The sequence below is a fragment of the Schistocerca piceifrons genome, chromosome 7 (assembly GCF_021461385.2).
Source record: "Schistocerca piceifrons isolate TAMUIC-IGC-003096 chromosome 7, iqSchPice1.1, whole genome shotgun sequence".
Classification (NCBI taxonomy): domain Eukaryota; kingdom Metazoa; phylum Arthropoda; class Insecta; order Orthoptera; family Acrididae; genus Schistocerca; species Schistocerca piceifrons.
Window position 1 is genome coordinate 37,929,130 of NC_060144.1, and position 23,396 is coordinate 37,952,525.

The 23,396-nt window shown below is 43.3% G+C and overlaps 1 protein-coding gene across 1 annotated transcript in view; it reads left to right on the forward strand.

Moving 5' to 3' along the window:
- Positions 1-23,396, forward strand: part of LOC124805407 (aminopeptidase N-like) — a 521,668-nt gene that overhangs the window by 175,515 nt on the left and 322,757 nt on the right. The window contains exon 2 of the mRNA XM_047265968.1: positions 19,934-20,174. Within this exon, the coding sequence (XP_047121924.1) occupies positions 19,935-20,174 (240 nt within the window). The 5' untranslated portion in view covers position 19,934. The remainder of the gene's footprint in view (positions 1-19,933; positions 20,175-23,396) is intronic.

The window sequence follows — 23,396 nt, forward strand, 5'->3', positions numbered from 1 at the left end:
GACAGCAGGTGTTATATTGCATAGTAGGATGACGGAAAGTTTTGGAAAGGACAGCTATGGAATACATTTTTATACACACTTCACTGCCTGTTAATTCGAAGTTCACTACTTTTCAGCATAGTGTGCGTTTCTTCTTTCAGGTCAATAATCCGTTTTTGTAATTTTTCCAGGAGAAGTTTTTTTTTCATGACACTTACTAAATCTGTTACTTATTATACCTGTTCTAGTACTTGCATTTTTATATTTTTTACCCATTTGTGTCTATCGTTTATAAATGTGATCACATGTACTGCCTTGTTACATAATCTTGCTACAGCTGACTCATGACGAATGACGTTACCTATCCTCATTTGCTGCAATAGGTCAAAAGCAAATAGTGTTATGTTTCAGCAATTAATTATCGATCCCAACGCAATGCATTGCTAACAAAAAACATGTATTACCAGTCCCACATAATGTCACTAGTTTATGATAATTCTGAATAATACTGATCAACTCTGAATAGCATGTCACTTGAGTAATGACCTCTTAATGAGATTATATTCAAAATAATGCTTTGTCACTAGCTAATAACTGCCACTGTCTATTATAATGATACTACGTATAATGCCTGTGATTATTAATGATTTGCCTGTAATTAACTGATTTTAATAATGACTTTGTAATGGTCTGAATACTACTGAAGGAGGAACACTGTTTATTGTAATGTTACCACTTATAATGCTTGTGATTACTAATGATTTGACTGTAATTAACTGATTTTAATAATGCCTTTGTAATGATCTGAATACTACTGAATGAGGAACACTGTTTATTGTAATGAGTACTTATAATGCCTGTGATTATTAATGATTTGACTGTAATTAACTGATTTTTAATAATGACTTCGTAATAATCTGAATAATACTGAATGATGATTCTATTCAATACTTGCTGGCCACTGAGTGCCAATAATTAATGTCACTCCACGAATTGTTATTAATTATGCCATTGATTAGCTCTTGTTTCCAATGTTGATACTTTGTTGTTGGAAATGAATGTGACTGTTTCATAATGCTTTGTAATTAGGAAAAGACTAATGATTCTTAATAGATTGGAATGACACATAATTAATTAACTATGGTACTGTTTAATAATGCTTTGTAATTAATTAAGGCTAATAATTCTTAGTATATTGAAATGAGAAATGATTAATTAATTAACTGTAATTAGACAAATGATTAATTAACGACAAATGATTAATTAACTGTAATTAGACAAATGATTAATTAACGACAAATGATTAATTACCTGTAATTATACAAATGATTAATTAACTGTAATTAGACAAATGATTAATTAATGACAAATGATTAATGAACTGTAATTAGGAAAAGGCTAATGATTCTTAATTATACTCTGTCACTGGAAAAGAATGCGATTATTTAATAATGCTTTGTAACTAGGAAAAGAAGGCTACTGATTCTATGTAAAACAATTAATGAACATTTTTCTGTAATACTACATACTTGGTACAGAAATGTTCAATAACTGGGCTATGAATGCCACAAACTACTAATTAAGTCTGTAATTGTCAATATTATGTGACTTGATGTCCTTCACCTCATAAGCTGACTACCCTGAATTACTGCAATGTCCATTTGTCCTGTTTATCCTAGTGATCATGGAGCACTATCTTTGGTTTTGCACTAATTCTACGTTGGTGTGCCTTGTAAGAGTGTGGTGTTGACACGACATGCTGTCCACCACCATGAGCGATGAAGACATTATTATGGTCCCACTGTTTGGTGTACGTAATGTACTGCCAAAATGAAATCATGGAACATTACTACGACAGTTCAGTGTCTTGGCTACACTGATAAATTCTGATGGGAAAAGAACTTCAAGTTGTGTCACTTGGTGTTGTACTTCTGTGGAAGATATGGACTTTCAGAGCAGCTGTGTGCAATCTAAAGTGCTACAACCATGATGCAATCCTTCCCTTTCCTATCCTGATTCTTGCCACATAGTTCATAGGTTATACATTTTTTCGATTCGCTGAACTCCAATGCGAATACACTTATGTCACTTGTCAATATAATATTTTTGCCAGTCTGTTCATTTGTTCTGAATATGCTAAAGAATTTTTTCAGTGCCTGTGCACTTTATTATCTGTCAAATAATTTGTATATACTTTTCTGATTTGCTACTATGTTTTGTACTCACTTTTTGTCTTTGTCTGATATATTTTGTACTTAGTGCGTGTGCACAACATTTACTTTATGTACTACATCTAATTATTCTTGCCAGTCTGTTTATTTGTTCTGCATATGCTAAAGAATTTTTTCAGTGCCTGTGCACTTTGTTATCTGTCAAAAATTTTGTATATACATTTTTCTGATTTGCTACTATGTTTTGTATTCACATTTTGTCTTTGTCTGGTATATTTTGTACTTAGTGCGTGTGCACAACGTTTAAATATTCTGTAAGTTGAAGAATTTTGTTAATTAATGAAAAATTTTGCCGCGCTTGGCAAGTCCAAATGACTCACCATCGCTGCCAAATTTTTGCCCCCCCAGTGGAGGGTTATGAAACACGTATGTAACGCAGCAGCGATGGCGAGGCATTGTAGCATCTGTGACCAGAGAGTTTGCGCTTGACCGCGCGAGTGTTGCGAGCGGTTCTCTGTCTGTCAGTAGTCGTTGCGAGTCTGTTAGTAGTAGTCGTTGCGAGTCTGTAGCTCTGTCTAGTTGAGAGCAGTACTCTGTTAGTAGTCGTCGCGTGCTGTACGCTAATAGTCGTCATGCAGAGCGGTCGGTCAGTGATAGCAGTCCAGTGCGGGTGATGTAGGCGGTCGGCAACACTGGTCAAGATGAGGAATAAGGTATACTGTTAATTAATATAATCATTAGATAATGAAAAATTTTATTTATTGTAATTATTCTCCAACAAGTCTCCCAATAATAATTTTTTTATTTCAAAAGCATTTTCTCAAAAATTTAATTTTTTTTGAACTCAAGATTTCGTTGCACTTCCCATTTCATTCCACTTCTTTTGAAGAAAAATTCCACTAAAATCACACAAAAAAAAGAGAATATTATTATTTGCAATGCAGTTCCTCCAAGCGGTGCGCAACAACAAGAGCAGATATGTGACATCCATTTATTCTGAGGTAAGACTTTAATTCTGATTGTTTTACACAGGGCCAAAGACCGATATTTCGGTTTAATTGAATTTTCTTGTCACTGAATGGACTTTACTTTTGAAGGATTTATATTTGAGTCAGATTGCGTATTTCACATTTTTGTTGCCATTGTCAGTACATTTCATTGTGGGCAGGTTACGCATAGAGCCATGTCCATCAGCATTTCTAATTAGTATCGTCCTTTTCTTTAAAAAAAAAAATTTGTGGGGAGGTTACACTTGGCTCCCATTCGTAATTAAATATTGTCATTTCTTTTTCTTTTAAAATTGCGGTGGGGAGGTTACAGCGCTATAAATACTGAAGTACAGTCGTCAAGAGGAGAGATTACGTGCACATTGATTGGTGTCAGATTGTAGCAGGAATAGTAATATTTAATTGTAGTTACAGTGGTAAAGATATTCCTGGCTTGCAACATTCTTGTGAGTCTGGTATGTATTTGATAATGGGGAGACAATTTTGTGGGTTTAACTGTGAACGCAATTTAGCATTCTGTGTAATATTACGGCTGAAAGCACCAGAAAGAATAGGTGGGCCGTGCTTCGATACCGGCTGCATAAGTAGTTGGGCGTGTAAATTCAGTAAGAGCAAATCAGAATGCTCCATCGTTTGTGATGGGATATAGGGATCTGTACATAGCGGAGGGAGCGTTTGGGTATGTTGAAATCTGGAGGGGAAAGACGTTAGGAGCGATGGGGTGAGTGCATTAGATGTTATTTCCGTTAGAGTAGGTTCCGTTAGAGTAGGAATATCCGTGCATACATGCTGGGACATATAGAAAGCTACTGTTAACTATGTCTGGGAGAGTATACAATTCTGGAGAGGTCGAGTTGGCTATTATTTATTTTTACTAAGAAATGTGATGTAAGAATAAGATTGGGAGCATTGTTACATGGCGAGCCGTGACACAGACGTTTCGCCGGAAGGCGTGGCGTGAGCCATGCTGTGGCGGGCAAGCATAGCTGAACACGTCACGCACTGTTCTGTTAGATGGAAGCATGCTGCGCTATTCTGCCATCCATGGTAAAGACAATGCTGGCATGAGTTGTCTCGAGAATGGTGCTGCGCCTTGGAGTTCTGTGACATGGGTATAAGGGAAACTATATAGACGCAACTTTCACCTGCATTTGGTGGGTGGGGGGGGGGGGGGGCAGCTTGCGGCTGCGCACCCGCCCGATCACGTCAGCGCGTGTGTCTTGGTGAACACGCATTTGGATAGGAATTTCTGAGAAATGAAGTATGAATGAGATGTCGCCACTTGTGGGACGCGGGCGGGGGCCTGTGTGTAGTTTGACAGTTGACAGCTGCGCCATATCGTTGGGGCTCCCTGTGCACTCTACTGGATGAGGTTGGTGGAGGGGGCTTGCACAGGTGTTGATTGAATTATTTTGCGAGCAGGTGTGTAGGCTGTGCTATGAGTTATTTGGACAGTTTACGAGTACTGAGTGTGTCTAGACATACCTCTGCTGAATTATTTAGGAGGTGTGTGAATGTCTGCAATTAAATTATTTGTGTAAATTAGGAGTTGTTTGTGTGTCTGCAGAGTGTGTATTGCGAGCGCAGTGTGATAAATATATTCCATCTCTAAATAAAATGTTCGAAAGTAAATAGAGTGGACTCCTTTCTTACTCTCCCCAGCAACGTAGCACAGCGTGAGTAATTTTAGCATAATTCTCGCCCGTACAGACCACAGTCTGGGATTAGGTCATAGGAGGGATGACAGTACAATCTGATGGCAGTAATGTGTACTATGTCAGTTAGACAGTAGATGTGGTAGTAGAGACACTGCCAGTAAAATAAAGATTTGTGTTCAGATCTGTTTTCCCGTCATTTCGCCCCAACATCTTGGATGACTCATGCACTGTGCACGTTAGTGCACGTTAGTACACGTTAGACCGCCAACATTGGTCGGTAAGGGGGTGTCCTAGGTTCTATGAAGTCAAATCACGTGACTAATGCAGTAGCCAATAGGACTGCAGCATTCTAGGGGTGGAGGGCGGTGCAAGGTCATGAATGAACACGCGCTGATAGTGGGAAAATGTGGAGGTTCTCTTTTGATCATTGAATATTGAAATTCTAAATTGACTTATTGAATATGATTAAAATTGAAATGGAATTAAATGCTTCGGTAATTTATAGGTTAGATGCGCAATGTCGGTGTTACTTTAGTTAGCATATTTACAGAAGACTATATCCGGCATGTGTATGGAGGTGGCGGCCGAGTGTGTGTAAGTGGTCAGATACCTGCGGGCCAGTTGCGCAGCATGAGAGGTAGCAGAGGATCTTGTGTCATAACGCAACTTCACGGTAGCGCCCTCTGGTGGTCACGATATGAACTAAGCCAGTTGGGATCTGGAGCTCGTGGTGAACACAGTGGGTGCAACCATCTCGAATGACTGTACTTGCGTCATGATCTGACGTCGCGGTGGCGTCCTCTGGTGGCGACGATATGAACTAAGCCAGTTGGAGTCCAGACCCAGTGGCGAACACATCTGCTTGAAATTGGTTAAATAATAAAGACAAGTACTTTTTCCCGATATTTTCCTTGCTTAGTAGAGATAACAGCGATGTGACGCAATACCATGGTGGAATTTGAACTTCGCGCCATCTTCCTGGGCGAGGGGGGGGGGGGGGGCGTGGCACTATCCCGCCAAAATTCTAACTTCGCACCAAAATCCCCCATCTTGATTGACGTCATCGCCGCCATGTTGGATGACGTCATCGCCGCCATGTTGGATGACGTCATCGGCGCCATGTTGGATGACATCATCGCCGCCATCTTGGATGACGGTACTTTGGGGTCATACCAATTCTTACGGTGGCTACATTGCTGCCAAGTCTTTCTGCAGCATCTCAGATGGAAGATCCAGCTTTTCGTAGCCTGGTCACACTACCTCGTTCAAACTCAGTGAAATGTTAATAATCGCGTCTTCGTCGTCTTAAATGCATTCTCGACTAATAACTACTCACAACATATAATCGTAAAAGTTACTAACGCTCGCTACCGTTACAGCGTGTATATAAAACAAATCTGATTTGCACGCTACTAACGCCACTCTTATGCGACTGGCGTTAAACTTGAATAAGCATCGTCTTTCATATGCACAAATACGCCTACAAACTTTGGTTTATGCCGCACAACTTCTTGATATTGCAATGTGGGTTGGAAGGTATTGACCAAGCCCCACATTACCTGTCTTCGGTAATCGGGCGGAACTGGTATTATCAACGTGGCAACGGAGGTAGTCTGCCAACGGCCTTGTAACATTGGCAACACCAGTTCCCGTCCGATAACCGAAGTTAAGCAACGGTGGGCACGGCTGCTACTTAGACGGGTCACCGTCTACCAAAAATCGGGTGCCGTTGACGGAAGAACACGCGTGTCCCGGAAGTGGCGTCCACTTGAAAGACTTGCACCAGGCCGCGGGGCCACACGACATATTTTTTCTTAAAAGTTTATACACTCATATCCAGAAAAAAGAAACAGAACACCGTAATGACTAGAGATAGGATATTTATATTCATAGGATACGTGCATTAGTATTTTCTGCAAAAAATAATTACCATTTGAACCACGTCGGCGCCCGGTCTGAAGGTCAACATCGATATCGCGGCGCAACACCATCTAACGGTAAGATCTGCCTGCGGCCCTCGTTGTCACTGTAAACCGAACTCAGTGTGACTTGAGTAGACGTGCAGGATGCCTCACAGACGTAGGCACGAACCGTGTCGTCAAATCAGTGACTCTCAAAGAGGGCGCATTAAGAGCATGAGAGAATGTGATACATCCATCAGGGAAACTGTTGCTCGTGTGGGACGAAATGTTTCGGCAGTGAAACGAGTGTGGTTGCAGAATGGTTCACGGAAGGTTGCAGAACATGTCGAGATGGGTCAGATCGCACCACCCAGACCACCCTCCCCCTACCCCCCCCCCCCCCTTCCCCCGAGAAGATCGGCACTTCATCTGAATGGCATTGCAGGACAGATCTGCGTCCTCCTCGGCTGTAATGGAACAGTGTTACACCATCGGTGACAATCCGTCACCGTTTATTACGTGCGCGTCGTCCATCTTTCCGCCTACCTTTTACGAGTGTGCAGAAACATGCTAGACGATAATGGTATATGGAACGACGTTATTGGGGACGGGAATGGCATCCGATAGTGTTTTGGACGAATCCAGGTTCTGTTTATTTGAAAATGATGGCCGCATTTTGGTTCGTCGCAGAGGGTGGATGGGGAGGGGTGGACGGGGGGGGGGGGGGGAGGGGAAGAGGCATCACAGTGACTGCATTCGCAGGAGACACACGGCGCCAACTCGAGGCCTTATGGTGTGGTGTGCTACAGTACACAGCCACAAATCACAGATGGGGCGTATCCAGGGCACTGTGACCAATGTGATTACGTGAATGACATCCTGCGACCCATAGCCAAACTCTTTCTGCACGACACCCCAGATGGCATTTTTCAGCAAGAAAATGCACGATCACAAGTTGCTAAACGAACGCGTGCTTGCAATTACGATTGTAGTAGGGTATATAACAGGACATTTTTTGCTTAACTTTGTATGCAACATACCTTTGGAGACCTGATGATGGCAATTAACTAATGGTTCAAATTGTTCAAATGGTTCAAATGGCTCTGAGCACCATGGGACTTAATATCTGAGGTCATCATGTCTGAAAGAACAGATACCATCGCTAACCAAGCAGCTCGTTAGAATGAAATTACAATGAAATGAACACTCTTAGCTGCTTACAGGCGTTGACATGCGTCATCGGGGACAGATGAAAATGTGTGTCCCGACCGGGACTCGAACCCGGTATCTCCCGGGTTAAGGGTGTCCATTTCATTGTAATTTCAAGGAAGAGAGTGTCACTGATATGATACGCGAGTTGGGGTGGCAGTCAATAAAACAAAGGCGTTTTTCGTTGCGGCGAGAGCTTCTACAAAATTTCCATCGCCAGCTTTCTCCTTCGAATGCGAAAATATATAGTCAACTCTCGCCCACATAAGGAAATGGCTATCATAATAAAATACGAGAAATGAGAGGTCACACGGAAAGATTTGTAAGTTCGTTTTTCCTACTTGCTGTTATAGAGTCCAACGGTAGAGGAATAGTCTGGAAGTGGTTTGATGAACCGTCTGCCAAGCATTGACGTGTGAATATCAGAGTAGTCACGTGGATGTAAGTGCAGAGGTACGAACCAGGCTCAGAAGAATAAGTTCATACTATGACCGATGGGGAAACGCAGCTTCACCAAAATGGGACTGAATGTGGTGTCAAAACACCTCACAGCGGAAAGCCTTTTACTATCTCATCTGATCGGCGATCCTACTTCTAGAGTTTAATCCCAGAACACTCGTAATTTATAGGTTATGCATTTGTTAATTGGCCGGTCGCTGTGGCCGAGCGATTCTACGCGCTTCAGTCAGGAACCGCGCGACCGCTGCGGTCGCAGATTCGAATCCTGTCTCGGGCATGGATGTATGTGATGTCCTTAGGCTACTTAGGTTTACGTAGTTCTAAGTTCTAGGGGACTGATGACCACAGATGTTAAGTCCCATAGTGCTCAGAGCCATTTGAACCATTTATAAACTCTCTTCCTTGTTTCGAGGAAATACGAAACGAACTTCTCGTCTTTGGACTCTTTCGATGTTCTCCGTCAGTCCCATCTGGTGACGATGCCATACTGCGCAGTAACGCATAGTCTATCTACAATAACATATCTTTGTTACCCACAGAGATAGCTGCGTCCCAAACAGCCAGCAAACGACTATTCTCAATACAATATCGGATGAGTGAGAATGTTAACATTTGTATGGATTTGTAAGATAGTTTTTACAATAGGAAGTTTATGTAATGCTATAAAAGTCGACAATAATCGAAAAACGACACCACATTTGTCATTCTTTAGGTTCCCAGGGAGCCTTTCAAGTACGAAACGATACATTACAGGACAGGTAATTTACGATTATTTTGTAACGTACAGATATTTGCTGAAAAATGTCGCTCTCCTTTGATAACAGAAAATTCCTAGTAACACCAGAAGACCCGAGCTTTTACAGAAATACGTCGTATATCTACCCAACAATGCGGAGTTTTGTCCGCTCCTCTTTCAGCCAAATCAGTGAATGTGAAACGTAGGAAACCTAATGCAATGCAATACCTACGTTATTTAATGTACCAGATGTGCCCCCACACGTATAGCTTAAGGCAGGTGTTGTGGATTGGCAATAGAGCCAACCCACTATGAGAGGAAGCCGAAAAGCACGCGTTTTAGCTCAGTCAGGCTGGCGTGAGGTCTGGAACAGGTCAAGGAAATGAGACTGACAAAAAAGGACGTAGCTGTGGAATACTTTAATCCATAATTGGTGAACATCGCTCTTGACGGTACATGTTTTACAGCATCAATAGTAACTGGTAATGGCGCCTTGCAAAGTCGTAGCAAATGACGTAGCTGAAGGCTATGCTAACTATCGTCTCGGCAAATGAGAGCGTATTTTGTCAGTGAACCCTCGCTAGCAAAGTCGGCTGTACAACTGGGGCGAGTGCTAGGAAGTCTCTCTAGACCTGCCGTGTGCAATCACTGATAGTGGCGACATGCGGGTACGACGTATACTACGGAGCGCGGCCGATTTAAAGGCTACCACCTAGCAAGTGTGGTGTCTGGCGGTGACACCACAGCAGGGGTCTCCAAACTTTTTAGTCCGCGAGCCACCTTGACTCCTCCACTAAGTCATAAGGGCCAACATCTACCTAGTGGGATTAAAGCACCCTAGCACTCCACGATCACCGTAATGTAAGGCTAAAGGAAAGATGAAATCACAAAAATCTAAGGCTGTGGGAATAGCTAGCACAGAAACGAACTACGATTTTTATTTAATTAGATAATTTTGATTGGCGGACGTGCCTGACCGAAATTCTGGCGTATTTTATGCTGGCGAATTTCACCGACAAAAAAGTGTGTCACTGCACATTCTTCACGAAAGCGTCCTGCAAAGTGTAGTGTTGGCAGAAGAGCCAACACTGTGTTTCTAGAGGAGGCCGAAATGCACGCGTTTCATTACACGCTGACTGGCGTGAGGTCTGGAACAGGACAATATCTTGAGAATTGCAAATAAAGTACGTAGATGATGTAATACTTAACTTTAATCCGCAATTGTAGAACATCTCTCTTGACGGTACATGTTATAACCACAATATATATAGCAAAGGATTATGGCGCCTTGCTAGGTCGTAGCAAATGACGTAGCTGAAGGCTATGCTAACTATCGTCTCGGCAAATGAGAGCGTATCGGTCAGTGTAGCTTCGCTAGCAAAGTCGGCTGTACAACTGGGGCGAGTGCTAGTAAGTCTCTCTAGACCTGCCGTGTGGTGGCGCTCGGTCTGCAATTACTGACAGTGGCGACACGCGGGTCCGGCGTATACTAATGGACCGCGGCCGATTTAAAGGCTACCACCTAGCAAGTGTGGTGTCTGGCGGTGCCACCACACAAAGTTAACGAAATCTCAAAATAATTGTTAGCATCACCATTACTGCAAGACGTAACAGAGGTAGAGTATGTCAACGCATTGTTATTTCAAACGGCGCAACAATAAGTTTAGTTATGTAGTCTTGTAGCGAGTAGTAGAGCCAATGTCGCGGTGTATTGGTCGCGATAGGCCTCGAAACTCAATTGTTGGCAGTACCACCTCTAATATTTGGCTGGCCGGATACCGGGGATGTCCGGCCAGCTAACGCAGGCCGGTTTGCCGGCTCTCGCGGGCCGGTTGCCGCCCGCTGGCCGTAGTTTGGAGACCCCTGGCTTAAGGGAAAACCAAACAGACGTGATAACAAATCGTTAAGAGAAATGAAACTGTCTCTCGACACAGAGGAAACCAGTTCCACTACTGTTACTAATTTTTCAAGAAAAAGTAATTACATTCAAAAAATATTCGTTTATTAGAAAGTCAAGTGAAGTGTAAGAATGGGTGAATCAGGAGGCCATTTTAAGTATCAGGGGAAGTGCCTACGGTTGTTGTTGTTGTTGTTGTTGTTGTGATCTTCAGTCCTGAAACAGGTTTGATGCAGCTCTCCATGCTACTCTATCCTGTGCAAGCTTCTTCATCTCCCAGTACTTACTGCAACCTACATCCTTCTGAATCTGCATAGTGTATTCATCTCTTGGTCTCCCTGTACGATTTTTACCCTCCACACTGCCCTCCAATACCAAATTGGTGATCCCTTGATGCCTCAGAACATGTCCTACCAACTGATCCCTTCTTCTAGTTAAGTTGTGCCACAAACTCCTCTTCTCCCCAATTCTATTCAGTACCTCCTCATTAGTTATGTGAACTACCCATCTAATCTTCAGCATTCTTCTGTAGCACCACATTTCGAAAGCTTCTATTCTCTTCTTGTCCAAACGATTTATCGTCCATGTTTCACTTCCATACATGGCTACACTCCATACAAGTACTTTCAGAAACGACTTCCTGGCACTTAAATCTATACTCGATGTTAACAAATTTCTCTTCTTCAAAAACGCTTTCCTTGCCATTGCCTGTCTACATTTTATATCCTCTCTACTTCGACCATCATCCGTTATTTTGCTCCCCAAATAGCAAAACTCCTTTACTACTTCAAGTGTCTCATTTCCTAATCTAATTCCCTCAGCATCACCCGACATAATTCGACTACATTATCCTCCTTTTGCTTTTGTTGATGTTCCTCTTACATCCTCTTTTTCCAGACACTGTCCATTTCGTTCAACTGCTCTTCGAAGTATTTTGCTGTCTCTGACAGAATTACAATGTCATCGGCGAACCTCAAAGTTTTTATTTCTTCTCCATGGATTTTAATACCTACTCCAATTTTTTCTGTTTTTCCTTTGCTGCTTTCTCAATATACAGATTGAATAACATCGGGGAGAGGCTACAACCCTGTCTCACTCACTTCCCAACCACTGCTTCCCTTTCATGCCCCTTGACTCTTATAACTGCCATCTGGTTTCTGTACAAATTGTAAATAGCCTGTCGCTCCCTGTATTTTAGCCCTGTCACCTTCAGAATTTGAAAGAGAGTATTCCAGTCAACATAGTCAAAAGCTTTCTCTAAGTTTAAAAATGCTAGAAATGTAGGTATGCCTTTCCTTAATCTTTCTTCTAAGATAAGTCTTGGAGTCAGTATTGCCTCACGTGTTCCATTATTTCTACGGAATTCAAACTGATACTCTCCGAGGTCGGCTTCTACCAGTTTTTCCATTCGTCTGTAAAGAATTCGCGTTAGTATTTTGCAGCTGTGACTTATTAAACTGATAGTTCGGTAATTTTCACATCTATCAACGTCTGCTTTCTTTGTGATTGGAATTATTATATTCTTCTTGAAGTCTGAGGGTATTTCGCCTGTCTCATACATCTTGCTCACCAGATGGTAGAGTTTTGTCAAGAGTGGCTCTCCCAAGGCCGTCAGTAGTTCTAAAGGAATGTTGTCTACTCCCGGGGCCTTGTTTCGACTCAGGTCTTTCAGTGCTCTGTCAAACTCTTCACGCAGTAATATATCTCCAATTTCATCTTCATCTACATCCTCTTCCATTTCAATAATATTGTCCTCAGGTACATTGCCCTTGTATACACCCTGTATATACTCCTTCCACCTTTCTGCTTTCCCTTCTTTGCTTAGAACTGGGTTTCCATCTGAGCTCTTGATATTCATACAAGTGGTTCTCTTTTCTCCAAAGGTATCTTTAATTTTACTGTAGGCAGTATCTATCTTACCGCTAGTGAGATAAGCCTCTACATCCTTACATTTGTCCTCTAGCCATCCCTGCTTAGCCATTTTGCACTTCCTGTCGATCTCATTTTTGAGACGTTTGTATTCCTTTTTGCCTGCTTCATTTACTGCATTTTTATATTTTCTCCTTTCATCAATTCAATATTTCTTCTGTTACCCAAGGATTTCTACTAGCCCTCGTCTTTTTACCTACTTGATCCTCTGCTGCCTTCACTATTTAATCCCTCAGGGCTATCCATTCTTCTTCTACTGTATTTCTTCCCCCCATTCCTGCCAGTTGTTCCCTTACACACTCCCTGAAACTCTCTACAAGCTCTGGTTTAGTCAGTTTATCCACGTCCCATCTCCTTAAATTCCCACCTTTTTGCAGTTTCTTCAGTTTTAATCTACAGTTCATTACCAATAGATTGTGGTCAGAGTCCACATCTGCCCCTGGAAATGTCTTAGAATTTAATACCTGGTCCCCAAATCCCTGTTTTACCATTATATAATCTATCTGATACCTTCTAGTATCTCCAGGATTCTTCTATGTATACAGCCTTCTTTTACGATTCTTGAACCAAGTGTTAGCTATGATTAAGTTATACTCTGTGCAAAATTCTACGAGGCGGCTTCCTCTTTCATTTTTTCCCCCCAATCCATATTCTCCTACTATGTTTCCTTCTCTCCCTTTTCCTACTCTCGAGTTTCAGTCACCCATTTTCGTCTCCCTTCACTACCTGAATAATTATTTTATCTCATCATACATTTCATCAATTTTTTCGTCATCTGCAGAGCTAGTTTGCTGTATATTACTGTAGTAGGCGTTGGCTTCGTGTCTATCTTGGCCACAATAATGCGTTCACTATGCTGTTTGTGGTAGTCTACCCGCAATTCATTATTAAAGCTACTTCTGGATTACCTCTATATGATTTTGTATTTATCACCCTGTATTCACCAGACCAAAAGTCTTGTTCCACCTGCTACCGAACTTCACTAATTCCCAGTTTTCTTTTTCCTGATAATGACGTCCTCTTGAGTAGTCCCCCCCGGGGATCCGAATGGGGGACTATTTTACCTCCGGAATATTTTACTCAAGAGGACGCCATCATCATTTAACCATACAGTAAAGCTGCATGCCATGGGGAAAAATTACGGCTGTAGTTTCCCCTTGCCTTCAGCCGTTCGCAGTACCAGCACAGCAAGGCGGTTTTGGTTAGTGTTAAAAAGCCAGATCAGTCAATCATCCAGACTGTTGCCCCTGCAACTACTAAAAAGGCTGCTGCCCCTCTTCAGAAACCACACGTTTGTCTGGCCTCTCAACAGATACCCCTCCGTTGTGGTTGCACCTACGGTACGGCCATCTGTATGGCTGAGGCACGCAAGCCTCCCCACCAACGACAAGGTCCATGGTTCATGGTGGGAGTGCCTACGGCAATAACAGAAATATATGCTTCTTGTGCATAAAATATATTCTCTTGCTTTCAGCGGAGTGAGCAGCAAATACACGTATGTTCAAAAGTATTTATTCGTGCATAAGTTGTAGCTTAAGTCATGGAATGAGTTTGATTCTGCTGTTTTTACGTGTATTTCACAATGATTCATGGCTCTTGTTATTTTACTAAAACATGAAACGGAAAAATATAACGATTTCGTTGAAAGTAATTAAAAACAAACGTATCTGAAACCATTTGCCCTATTGTGTCTGAGTTAAAACGAGGATTTTCGCCCTATCACAGTGGTTTTTAAAGTACCTTCCGCTGAAGTGAGACAGTGATACGCACATGTACAGATGGCGATAGTATTCCGTGCGCAACGCATAAAAGGGGGAGTGCACTGGCGGAGCTGTCATTTCACGCACGCACGCGCACACACCCACTCCGCTGCTCGACTCGCTGTTTGTGATCGGTTTGAAGAACATACGGACAATTAGAGCGAGTGATTTGGCCTCCCAGATCGCTCGGCACGAATCCTACCGAAGACTTATGGGACAACTCGTGCAGGAAATGCTGAACACGAAACATTTTCAAATTATGGACCGATGTAGGCGCAGCACGGCTCAGTGTTTCTGCAGAGGACTTGCAACGACTTGTAGAGTCCGTGCTACGTCGGAGTGCTGCACTATGGCGGCCAAAAGGAGGTCCAACTCGATACTCGGAGGTATTCCGTGACTTTTGTCATCTCAATCTACATCTACTTGTTATCTTTATTTTTTAATTTGCTACATATGTGTCGTTCGACACATGTTCACTGATAGATTACTATCGAATTGGTCAGGTGGTTTCGTCTTGTTGCCTGCGTGAAGTGCGTTTGTATTTGGAACTATGTTTGTTCCTAATGGAACGGTTTTAAGTACACTTCAGAACCATACAATCACTGTGTTGAGCGTAAGGAACGTATTTTTGGGTATTGTTTTATTTCTTTTGGGTATACTTCGTTTACGTTTTTAAATTTTGTACTTGCGTGAAGAAATTAATAATTGGCACGGACTTTCGCACGCGTTCGCACGGCGTATTGGGATTCAGCGAGGTGCACCGGCCGCGGAGCGATTCCACCCGGCGGATTAAAAACGAGGGTCGGCGTGGCGGCCGGACTGTACGTGGTTTTTAGGCGGCTCTCCACAAAAAAAAAAGAAAAAAAATGAATGTGAAATCTTATGGGACTTAACTGCTAAGGTCATCAGCCCCTAAGCTTACACACTACTTAACCTAAATTATCCTAAGGACAAACACACACACCCATGCCCGAGGGAGGACTCGAACCTCCGCCGGGACCAGTCACACAGTCCGGTTCTCCACATCCCACCAGGTGAAAAGAGTTGCGATTCCCACGTTCCGCGCCATTTACACTACTAGCAGACATTTAGAAAATATTCGGTCACTTGGACGTGGATAGCAGTTGACGTAGACAGGTGGAGGAGGGGGGGGGGGAGGGAGAGAGGGGCGACAGGAAGGCAGCTGGCCAACCTCTACCACTAACGTTGTCAGATTCAGGAGTTAACTCGCCGACCCTTTGAAGATACGGGACAAGGCAAGGAAAAAAGTGAAGAGCGAAGAAATTGTTAGCGTATAACGATTCGGTTTTTTACCTTTACATAAGCTGCAACGTCTCCACATACAACTCACAAAAGGAAAAAGGGCAAGCTAAAAATTCCCTCATTGGATCAATACTTTGTCTCTGGATAATACCTTCCCGAGTCCTGGTCACATTGTGTGGTCTTTTACCAGATAACTGCGCAACGTCATCTTTAGTTCGCTGGTCTCACGTAATAGAAGCACATAACAACAAAAATCAACGAAGCTAAGTGAATCGATAGGGAAAAAGAATAAAGGTACAAAGACATCAGCTGCTAGTGGGCATTGATGTATATCGATGGGGCAAGTGGAAAATTTGTGGCGGACTGGAACTCGAACCCGGTTCTCCACCTTACTGAGCAGATATGCTGACTACTATCCCATGTGGACACAGCGGTCGCCACAATCGCATCCTAGCACCCCTCCCGTCGGACGCAAATTCTCACCTTATGCCACACACTACCCGTGTGGTGCCCTCGTCATTAGCCTCATCGCTGGCGTCATCTCACCGATTCTGGTAAGAGATCGAGCTAGGTGTACATCGCCATTGATAACTGATCTTCCGCGATGTGTCTGAAAGAACAGTCACAGCATATACACTGATGAAAAGGAAACCGCAACACCAAGAATTAATGTAGAGTAGCCCTCCCGGTTAGCCGTGCGGTCTAACGCACGGCTTTCTGGATTGGGAAGGAGCGCCTGGACCCCGGCACGAATCCGCCCGGCGGACATGTGTCGAGGTCCTGTGACCCGACCAGGCTGTGGATGGCTTTTAGGCCGTTTTCCATCTGCCTCGGCGAATGCGGGCTGGTTCCCCTTATCCCGCATCAGCTACACCATGTCGGTGACTGCTGTGCAAGCAAGTTCTCCACGTACACATACACCACCATTACTCTACCACGCAAACATAGGGGTAACACTCGTCTGGTGTGAGACATTCCCTGGGGGGAGAGGGGGGGGGGGTCCACCTGGGACCGAACCACACAATAACCCTGAAGAGCGGTTCGTTGTGGGGTGGCGGGGGGGGGGGAGGGGGGGTGAAGTGTGAAGTGAACTGCGGTAGTCATCGTCGGGTTGTGGACCACTGCGGCTGCAGTGAGGACGGAGCCTCTCTGTCGTTTGTAGACCCCGGTTAACATACAATACAATACAATACAATAATGAAATTTCGGGCATACATTCGTCTAGATAACATATTTAAGTGATTAACATTGCAATATCACAGGTGAAGCCACTAAAAATGTGACAAGCTTGTACGTTAATAACTAGTCTGACTTGCCAGACTGTTGAAGGCAAACGTGCATGCACTGTGTTGTACAGGTGCCGGATGTTATGTTTGTGGGTTGGAGGTCCAAGCTTGATCCTCTTGGTCACTGAGCAAAGTGACAATTTGATGCTGTTTGTGGATGACGTTAGAGTTGTCGAACGATAATGTTTCACATGTATTCGATTGGAGACCGATCTGGAGATCGGGCAGGCCAACGCAACATGCAGACACTCTGTGGAGCGTGTTAGGTTACAGTAGCGGTATGTGGGCGAGTGTTACCCAGTTGGAAAAAACCCTCTAGGATGCTGTTCATGAATGGCAGCACAACAGGTCGAATCACCAGACTGACATACAACTTCGCAGTCACGGTATGTGGGATAACCACGGGAACGCTTCTGCTGTCATACAAAATCCCACCCCAGACCATAACTCCAGATATAGGTCCAGTACGCCCAGCACGCAGACTTATTTGCTGCAGGCCGTCAACAGACGCCATCATTGGCACCGAGGCAGAACCAGCTTTCATCAGAAAACACAACAGTCCTCCACCCTGCTCCCCAATGAGCTCTCGCTTGTCACCACTGAAGTAGCACATGGCGGTTGTTTGGGGTCAGTGGAATGCACTCTTAAAGGGCGTTTGGCTCGGAGCTGTCCTTGAAGTAACCAATTCGTAACAGTTCGTTGTGTCACTGTGGTGGCAACTGCTGCTGAAATTGCTCCTGCAGATGCAGTACGATGCGCCAGATCCATATGCCGAACACAGTGGTGTTTCCTCCCGGTAGTACCACGTGGCCGTTCGGAGCCCGGTCTTTTTGCGACTGTACATTCCCTTGATGACTGCTGCCAGCCGTCATTTAAAGTGGCTACATTCCTTCCAGTTCCTTCCGCAATATCGCAGAAGGAACATCGAATTGCTCGTAGCGTTATTAGATGAGCTCGTTCAAACTCAATGAGGTCTTGATAATACCGTCTTTGCCGCCCAATCTCAAATGTAATTAGCGCACAAAACCGGAGCAGCGTGTATTTAAAGCACTATGTTTCGCATCGTCGTAGTGGCGCCACTAGCGCCAGTCTTATGCGACTGGCGCGAAATATTAGTAGGCATCGTCTGTCAGATGTAGAAACACGCCTACCAAGTGTAAGTAGGCTGTTTATGTTTTCTTTATGTAAGTACGCTGTTTAGGTTCTTATATTGGTAACGCCGCCGCCAAGTAGCGCTCTCTGTATGAAAATCACTGGCTGTGCTGTGTGCAGTCTGTGGCTGCTTTGCATTGTTGTAATACTCGCCATTGTAGTGTTGGGCAGTTGGATGTGAACAGCGCGTAGCGTTGCGCAGTTGGAGGTGAGCCGCCAGCAGTGGTGGATGTGGGGAGAGAGAGGGCGGAGATTTGTAATTTGTCATGAACTGCTATATTTATATATGATGATATCAAGGTAAATACATTGTTTGTTCTCTACTAATATCTTTCATTTGCTAACTATCCCTATCAGTAGTTAGTGCCTTCCATAGTTTGAATCTTTTATTTAGCTGGCAGTAGTGGCGCTCGCTGTATTGCAGTAGCTTGAGTAGCGAAGATTTTTGTGAGGTAAGTGATTTGTGAAAGGTATAGGTTAATGTTAGTCAGGGCCCATTCTTTCGTAGGGATTTTTTGAAAGTCAGATTGCGTTGCGCTAAAAACATTGTGTGTCAGTTTAAGCACAGTCATGTATAATTGTTGAAAGGGGACGTTTCACAAGTTTCATTTATGTTGGACAGCTAGTTGTTGGTGTAGTGATTCTTCTCGTCACTGTATGAAGAAGAAGAATTTTAAACGGTAAAAAACAAGTCCTTGCTGGAAATTACGGAACGAAGCTGAACATACGAAACGAAATGGGCGGAAACTGCGAAACGAAACGAATCTTCGCGAGGAGGGGCGAAACTAAATTTGGGGGAGTAATGTAAACTGAGGATACTGAACGGAAGCAAGAGTGAACGAAACTGTATAGAAAGAAGGAAAGAGCACGAAACACTAGTCACTGTGTACTCTGCACAACCGCGAATGTAATGGAATGGTAAACCAACCATTTTTCCTCATTCGAACTCACACGCTGATATTGCGATCTTAACGTCGGCGTCGCAGTCTGACTTCAGATTTGAAGTTTTCAATTCTCTTGAAGGTTGAAATTGCCTGGTTTGATTTTAGTTGTTGGTGGATTGGTTGGTAGGGTTTTTGTTTTGCGTGTTGGTATTCCAGTTCCTATGGGTTTATATAGATTGCTATTTTTCATTTGTAGGTTTATTGTTGCTGTTTGAATTTACATATCGCAATGTTGTCAGTTGGCGATAGTGAGTGGAGCAGTGGAGGCTGGAAAATGGAGTACCAAGTGGGGAACTCGGAACATTTCCGGCAATCCAGGATTGGCCAATTGTTGTAAATACTGAACGAGAATATATTACTAATGACTTACGTCTCTGCTATGTGTATCTGTTGTGTTTACTGAACTGATGGGAAACCTATACGAACTGATACAACAATCTTATACTTACTCTCTGTTCTATGTTTTGCACACTTTAAACTTTGGATTCATTTGTGCCATTGTTGCTGGGAGCTGAACTTTTTAGCGAGGTGAGCCGTGTAGTTTCGCAGCTGAGCAGTGCTGCGCTATTCTCCTGCCTGCAGGATGTACGCCCGCCGCCTGCTGGTGCTGCTTGTGGCGGCGTCGACGTCGTCGTCATGGGGGCAGGACCACGGGCCGCCCGGCCAGGAGACGACGGTGGCGCGACTGCCGCTGGAGGCTGTGCCCTACCACTACGAGCTGGAGCTGGCGCCCTACTTCCAGCCAGAGGGGGACTTCCAGGCGCTGGACGTGGACGGGCAGGTCACCATCCACCTGGAGGTGCAGGACAGCCAGACGGACACGGTGAGCAGCACACTCCACTACGTCGCTGTTCACCCCAAAGGCTGTTCTGATGCAGCTCTTCACACTACTCTGTCCTGTGCAAGCCTCTTCATCTCTATTCGAGGTCAGCATTAATAAAACCGAAAAACTGCAGTGACGGACTCCTGGCTAGGAATGGAGCAAAAAAGGTCCTATGAAGATGTGTCTGGGAATGCATCGGGAATGCATCGTTGCCATGGTAGATGGAGTTGACGATTGAAAGTTCCTCTGAGCCCGCGCCGTATGTTCCTTGCGCGTTACAGACCGTGTGACTGACGCAGGGTGCTGTAAGCAGCAGAATGGTCCGGTGTTCACGTCGGGAACAAACTGAGATGGTGCTTGCGTTCGGCGACGTAAATGGAAACGCTAGAGAGGGAGCACGGCTATACCAAAACAAGTATCCTCACACAGACACCAACCACATCACACAACATTTCAAGCCCTTTTTGGGCATTTGTGTGGTCGCTGGTGCTTTCAGACACACGAACGTGCAGGGAGGCGGCAGACTGCACATACATCAGATTTGGAGGACCGGGTTCCACAGGGTATTGAGACGAGCACTAGACAAGCTCCAGGCATGTGGTTTGCCAATTTGGTTTAAGCCAAACTGCGATTATGTGTACCCTGTGTGACAACCGCTGCTACCCCTATCACCTGCAACGAGTGCAAGAATTATCAGCAGCGGATTTCCCTCTAAGGGAAGGATTTTGTCGATGGTTTTTGCTCCAGTCCGTCACAGTTATGGGATTTCTGTTATAAGTTCTCTATACCATAACGATCATAGTCAATCCACATAATCGCCATCTGTGGGCTACAAATAAGCCTCGGAGAATGGTTGAGGGGGGTCTCATGAGCATGTGGTCAGGGATTCCTGGCGACCACACGCTTCGACTGGGCATTATTCCACTACGGCTCGACTGAGCAACATACCTGAACTTCCTGTGAATACTCTCCCTGGGCTGCTTGACGATACCACAGTTTATGTGGTTTCCACATGACAGAGCACCAGACCACTTCTGCATCACAGATTGCTGACACCTCAACATCGTCTCCCCCAGACGTTGGACAGGATGTGGAGCCCTGTAGCTTGGCCTACTAGATCAGTGGACTTAAATCCCCTGGATTTTTACCTCTGAAAAGCAGAGTGTTCCGATCAATGACGCGACGTGCGAATCCGTACATTGCATCCCATGGATGCCACTTGGAACATGTGTTGTGATGTGGATGCGGTACAGATCTGTACTGTGTTCTGGGAAGATTTGTTCTCATTGGATGAACACCATCCATTTCCAGAAATGTGTTCATTGCACCTTTTTGCTTCATTTCCTGTCAGGAATCTGTTCGTGCACTTTGTCCAGTTTATTACTGTGTGAAAGGGCAGTCTCCCAAATAACTCATTCATTCACTGAGCGATCACCACCAAACCGCTAAAAATAGAAATTTGAAATTTGCAGAGGATATGGATCGTATACTGTAGACATTGTTTAGGGAGGTACTCTCTGAAATTTCATTCCTAAGGGGGTAATATAGGGGATGAGGGACTTTTCAAAACTATGTCGCTATTGAGGCAATTTTGAAGTTATAACTTTGAAAATTGATATTTGGTCTCTCAGCCTGAAATAAAAAAATGTGTATTTCATAATTTTTGGAGATTCAGCCACGGAGGAGGAAAAATAGTGCGTGAAAGTTTTTTGGAAATCATTACTAAAGAAATGCTAAAATATTTTTAAAGCTATGTCTATGAAAATTGGTATCTGACTTCTCAATCCCTAAAAAGTATGTATTTCAGTTCTTTTGGAAATTTAACCCCTTAGGGGGTGAAAAAAAGGACGAACATTTATAAAAACTTATTCCGGTGCATTACAGAAGTATTAAAGCTGAATCTACGGAATTTTCTATTTCACTCCTTGTTTACATAAAGGGAAATATTTGTTATGGGATGAAAGTGTCTGTGGACATATTTCAAGAAGAACGAAAAAGGCATGATTAACAAAAAACTTTGGACTCGAACTACCAGAATCGCTTTGTGGTCAGACGACCATGTTTATGAGGCCCTAATTAGCGTGAGAAGTTTAGATGATGGTTGCAGTTTGTGAACATAAAAATTCGATTAAATAAAAACAAAACAAAAATTCTGTGCAGACCATGCAGTCTATGTGTGCCAAACAGGGGGCGCTAAGCTAGTCTGCAGAAATACAGTAATCTACATCCATCTGACATCTTCAACTTTTATAGTCCTGTCTTCCTCAGTTGTGTGTAATATTACGGTATATTAATAATTTTTACTTATGGACCGTCTGACACAACTGAATAAAACACAATTTTAGTGCCATACGCATTTCGCCTTTCTTTTCTGCAAGGCATCATCAGTGGCCTGGAATATATACATATGTTAGCTATTTTATTTACATTTTTGTCATTGTGCCAAACACCTCCAAAAGTTAGTTACAAAACACTATAAAGCAGAAAAAAACAGAACAGTGATAAACACAGGAAACCTAATAGAAAACATACAGAACATACAGGTACCACACACAGCATCACTGATTTCATTCGATATAGAAAACATGTATACCTCCATCCCTATCACAGAAACAATAAAAATCATAGAACAAAATCTCTCATCCCACAGCAACCTCACCACAGACGCAATAAAAGAAATAACATATATGCTCAGACTGACAACTGAACAAAACTACTGCCCATGGGATCCCCAGTATCAGGAACACTAGCAAACATTTTCATCAGTCACCTAGAAAATCTGATATATGATAAGATAACCACAAATGAAAGTTTCAAAATCATATATTGGTACAGATACGTGGATGACATTATTTGTCTGGTAGATGAGCCAAATGAAAAAATAGATGAACTCCATTCAGAAATAAACACAGCTCATCAGAACATAAAATTCACACTTGAAAAAGAAAAAGAAAATCAAATAAATTTCCTTGACATTATAATTAAAAAAGAAAATGCTAAACATACATTTAACATCTTTAGAAAACCAACAGCCACAGACATAATAATACATTCCACATCCAACCACCCCCAGCCAGAAACTTGCAGCACTAAGACACATGTTACATAGATTAAACAGAATCCCACTCAGCAAGAGAAACTATGAACAAGAAATGAGTACAATCATACAAATAGCTAGGAACAATGGGTATGACACACATGTGGTACACAAGCTCAAACAAA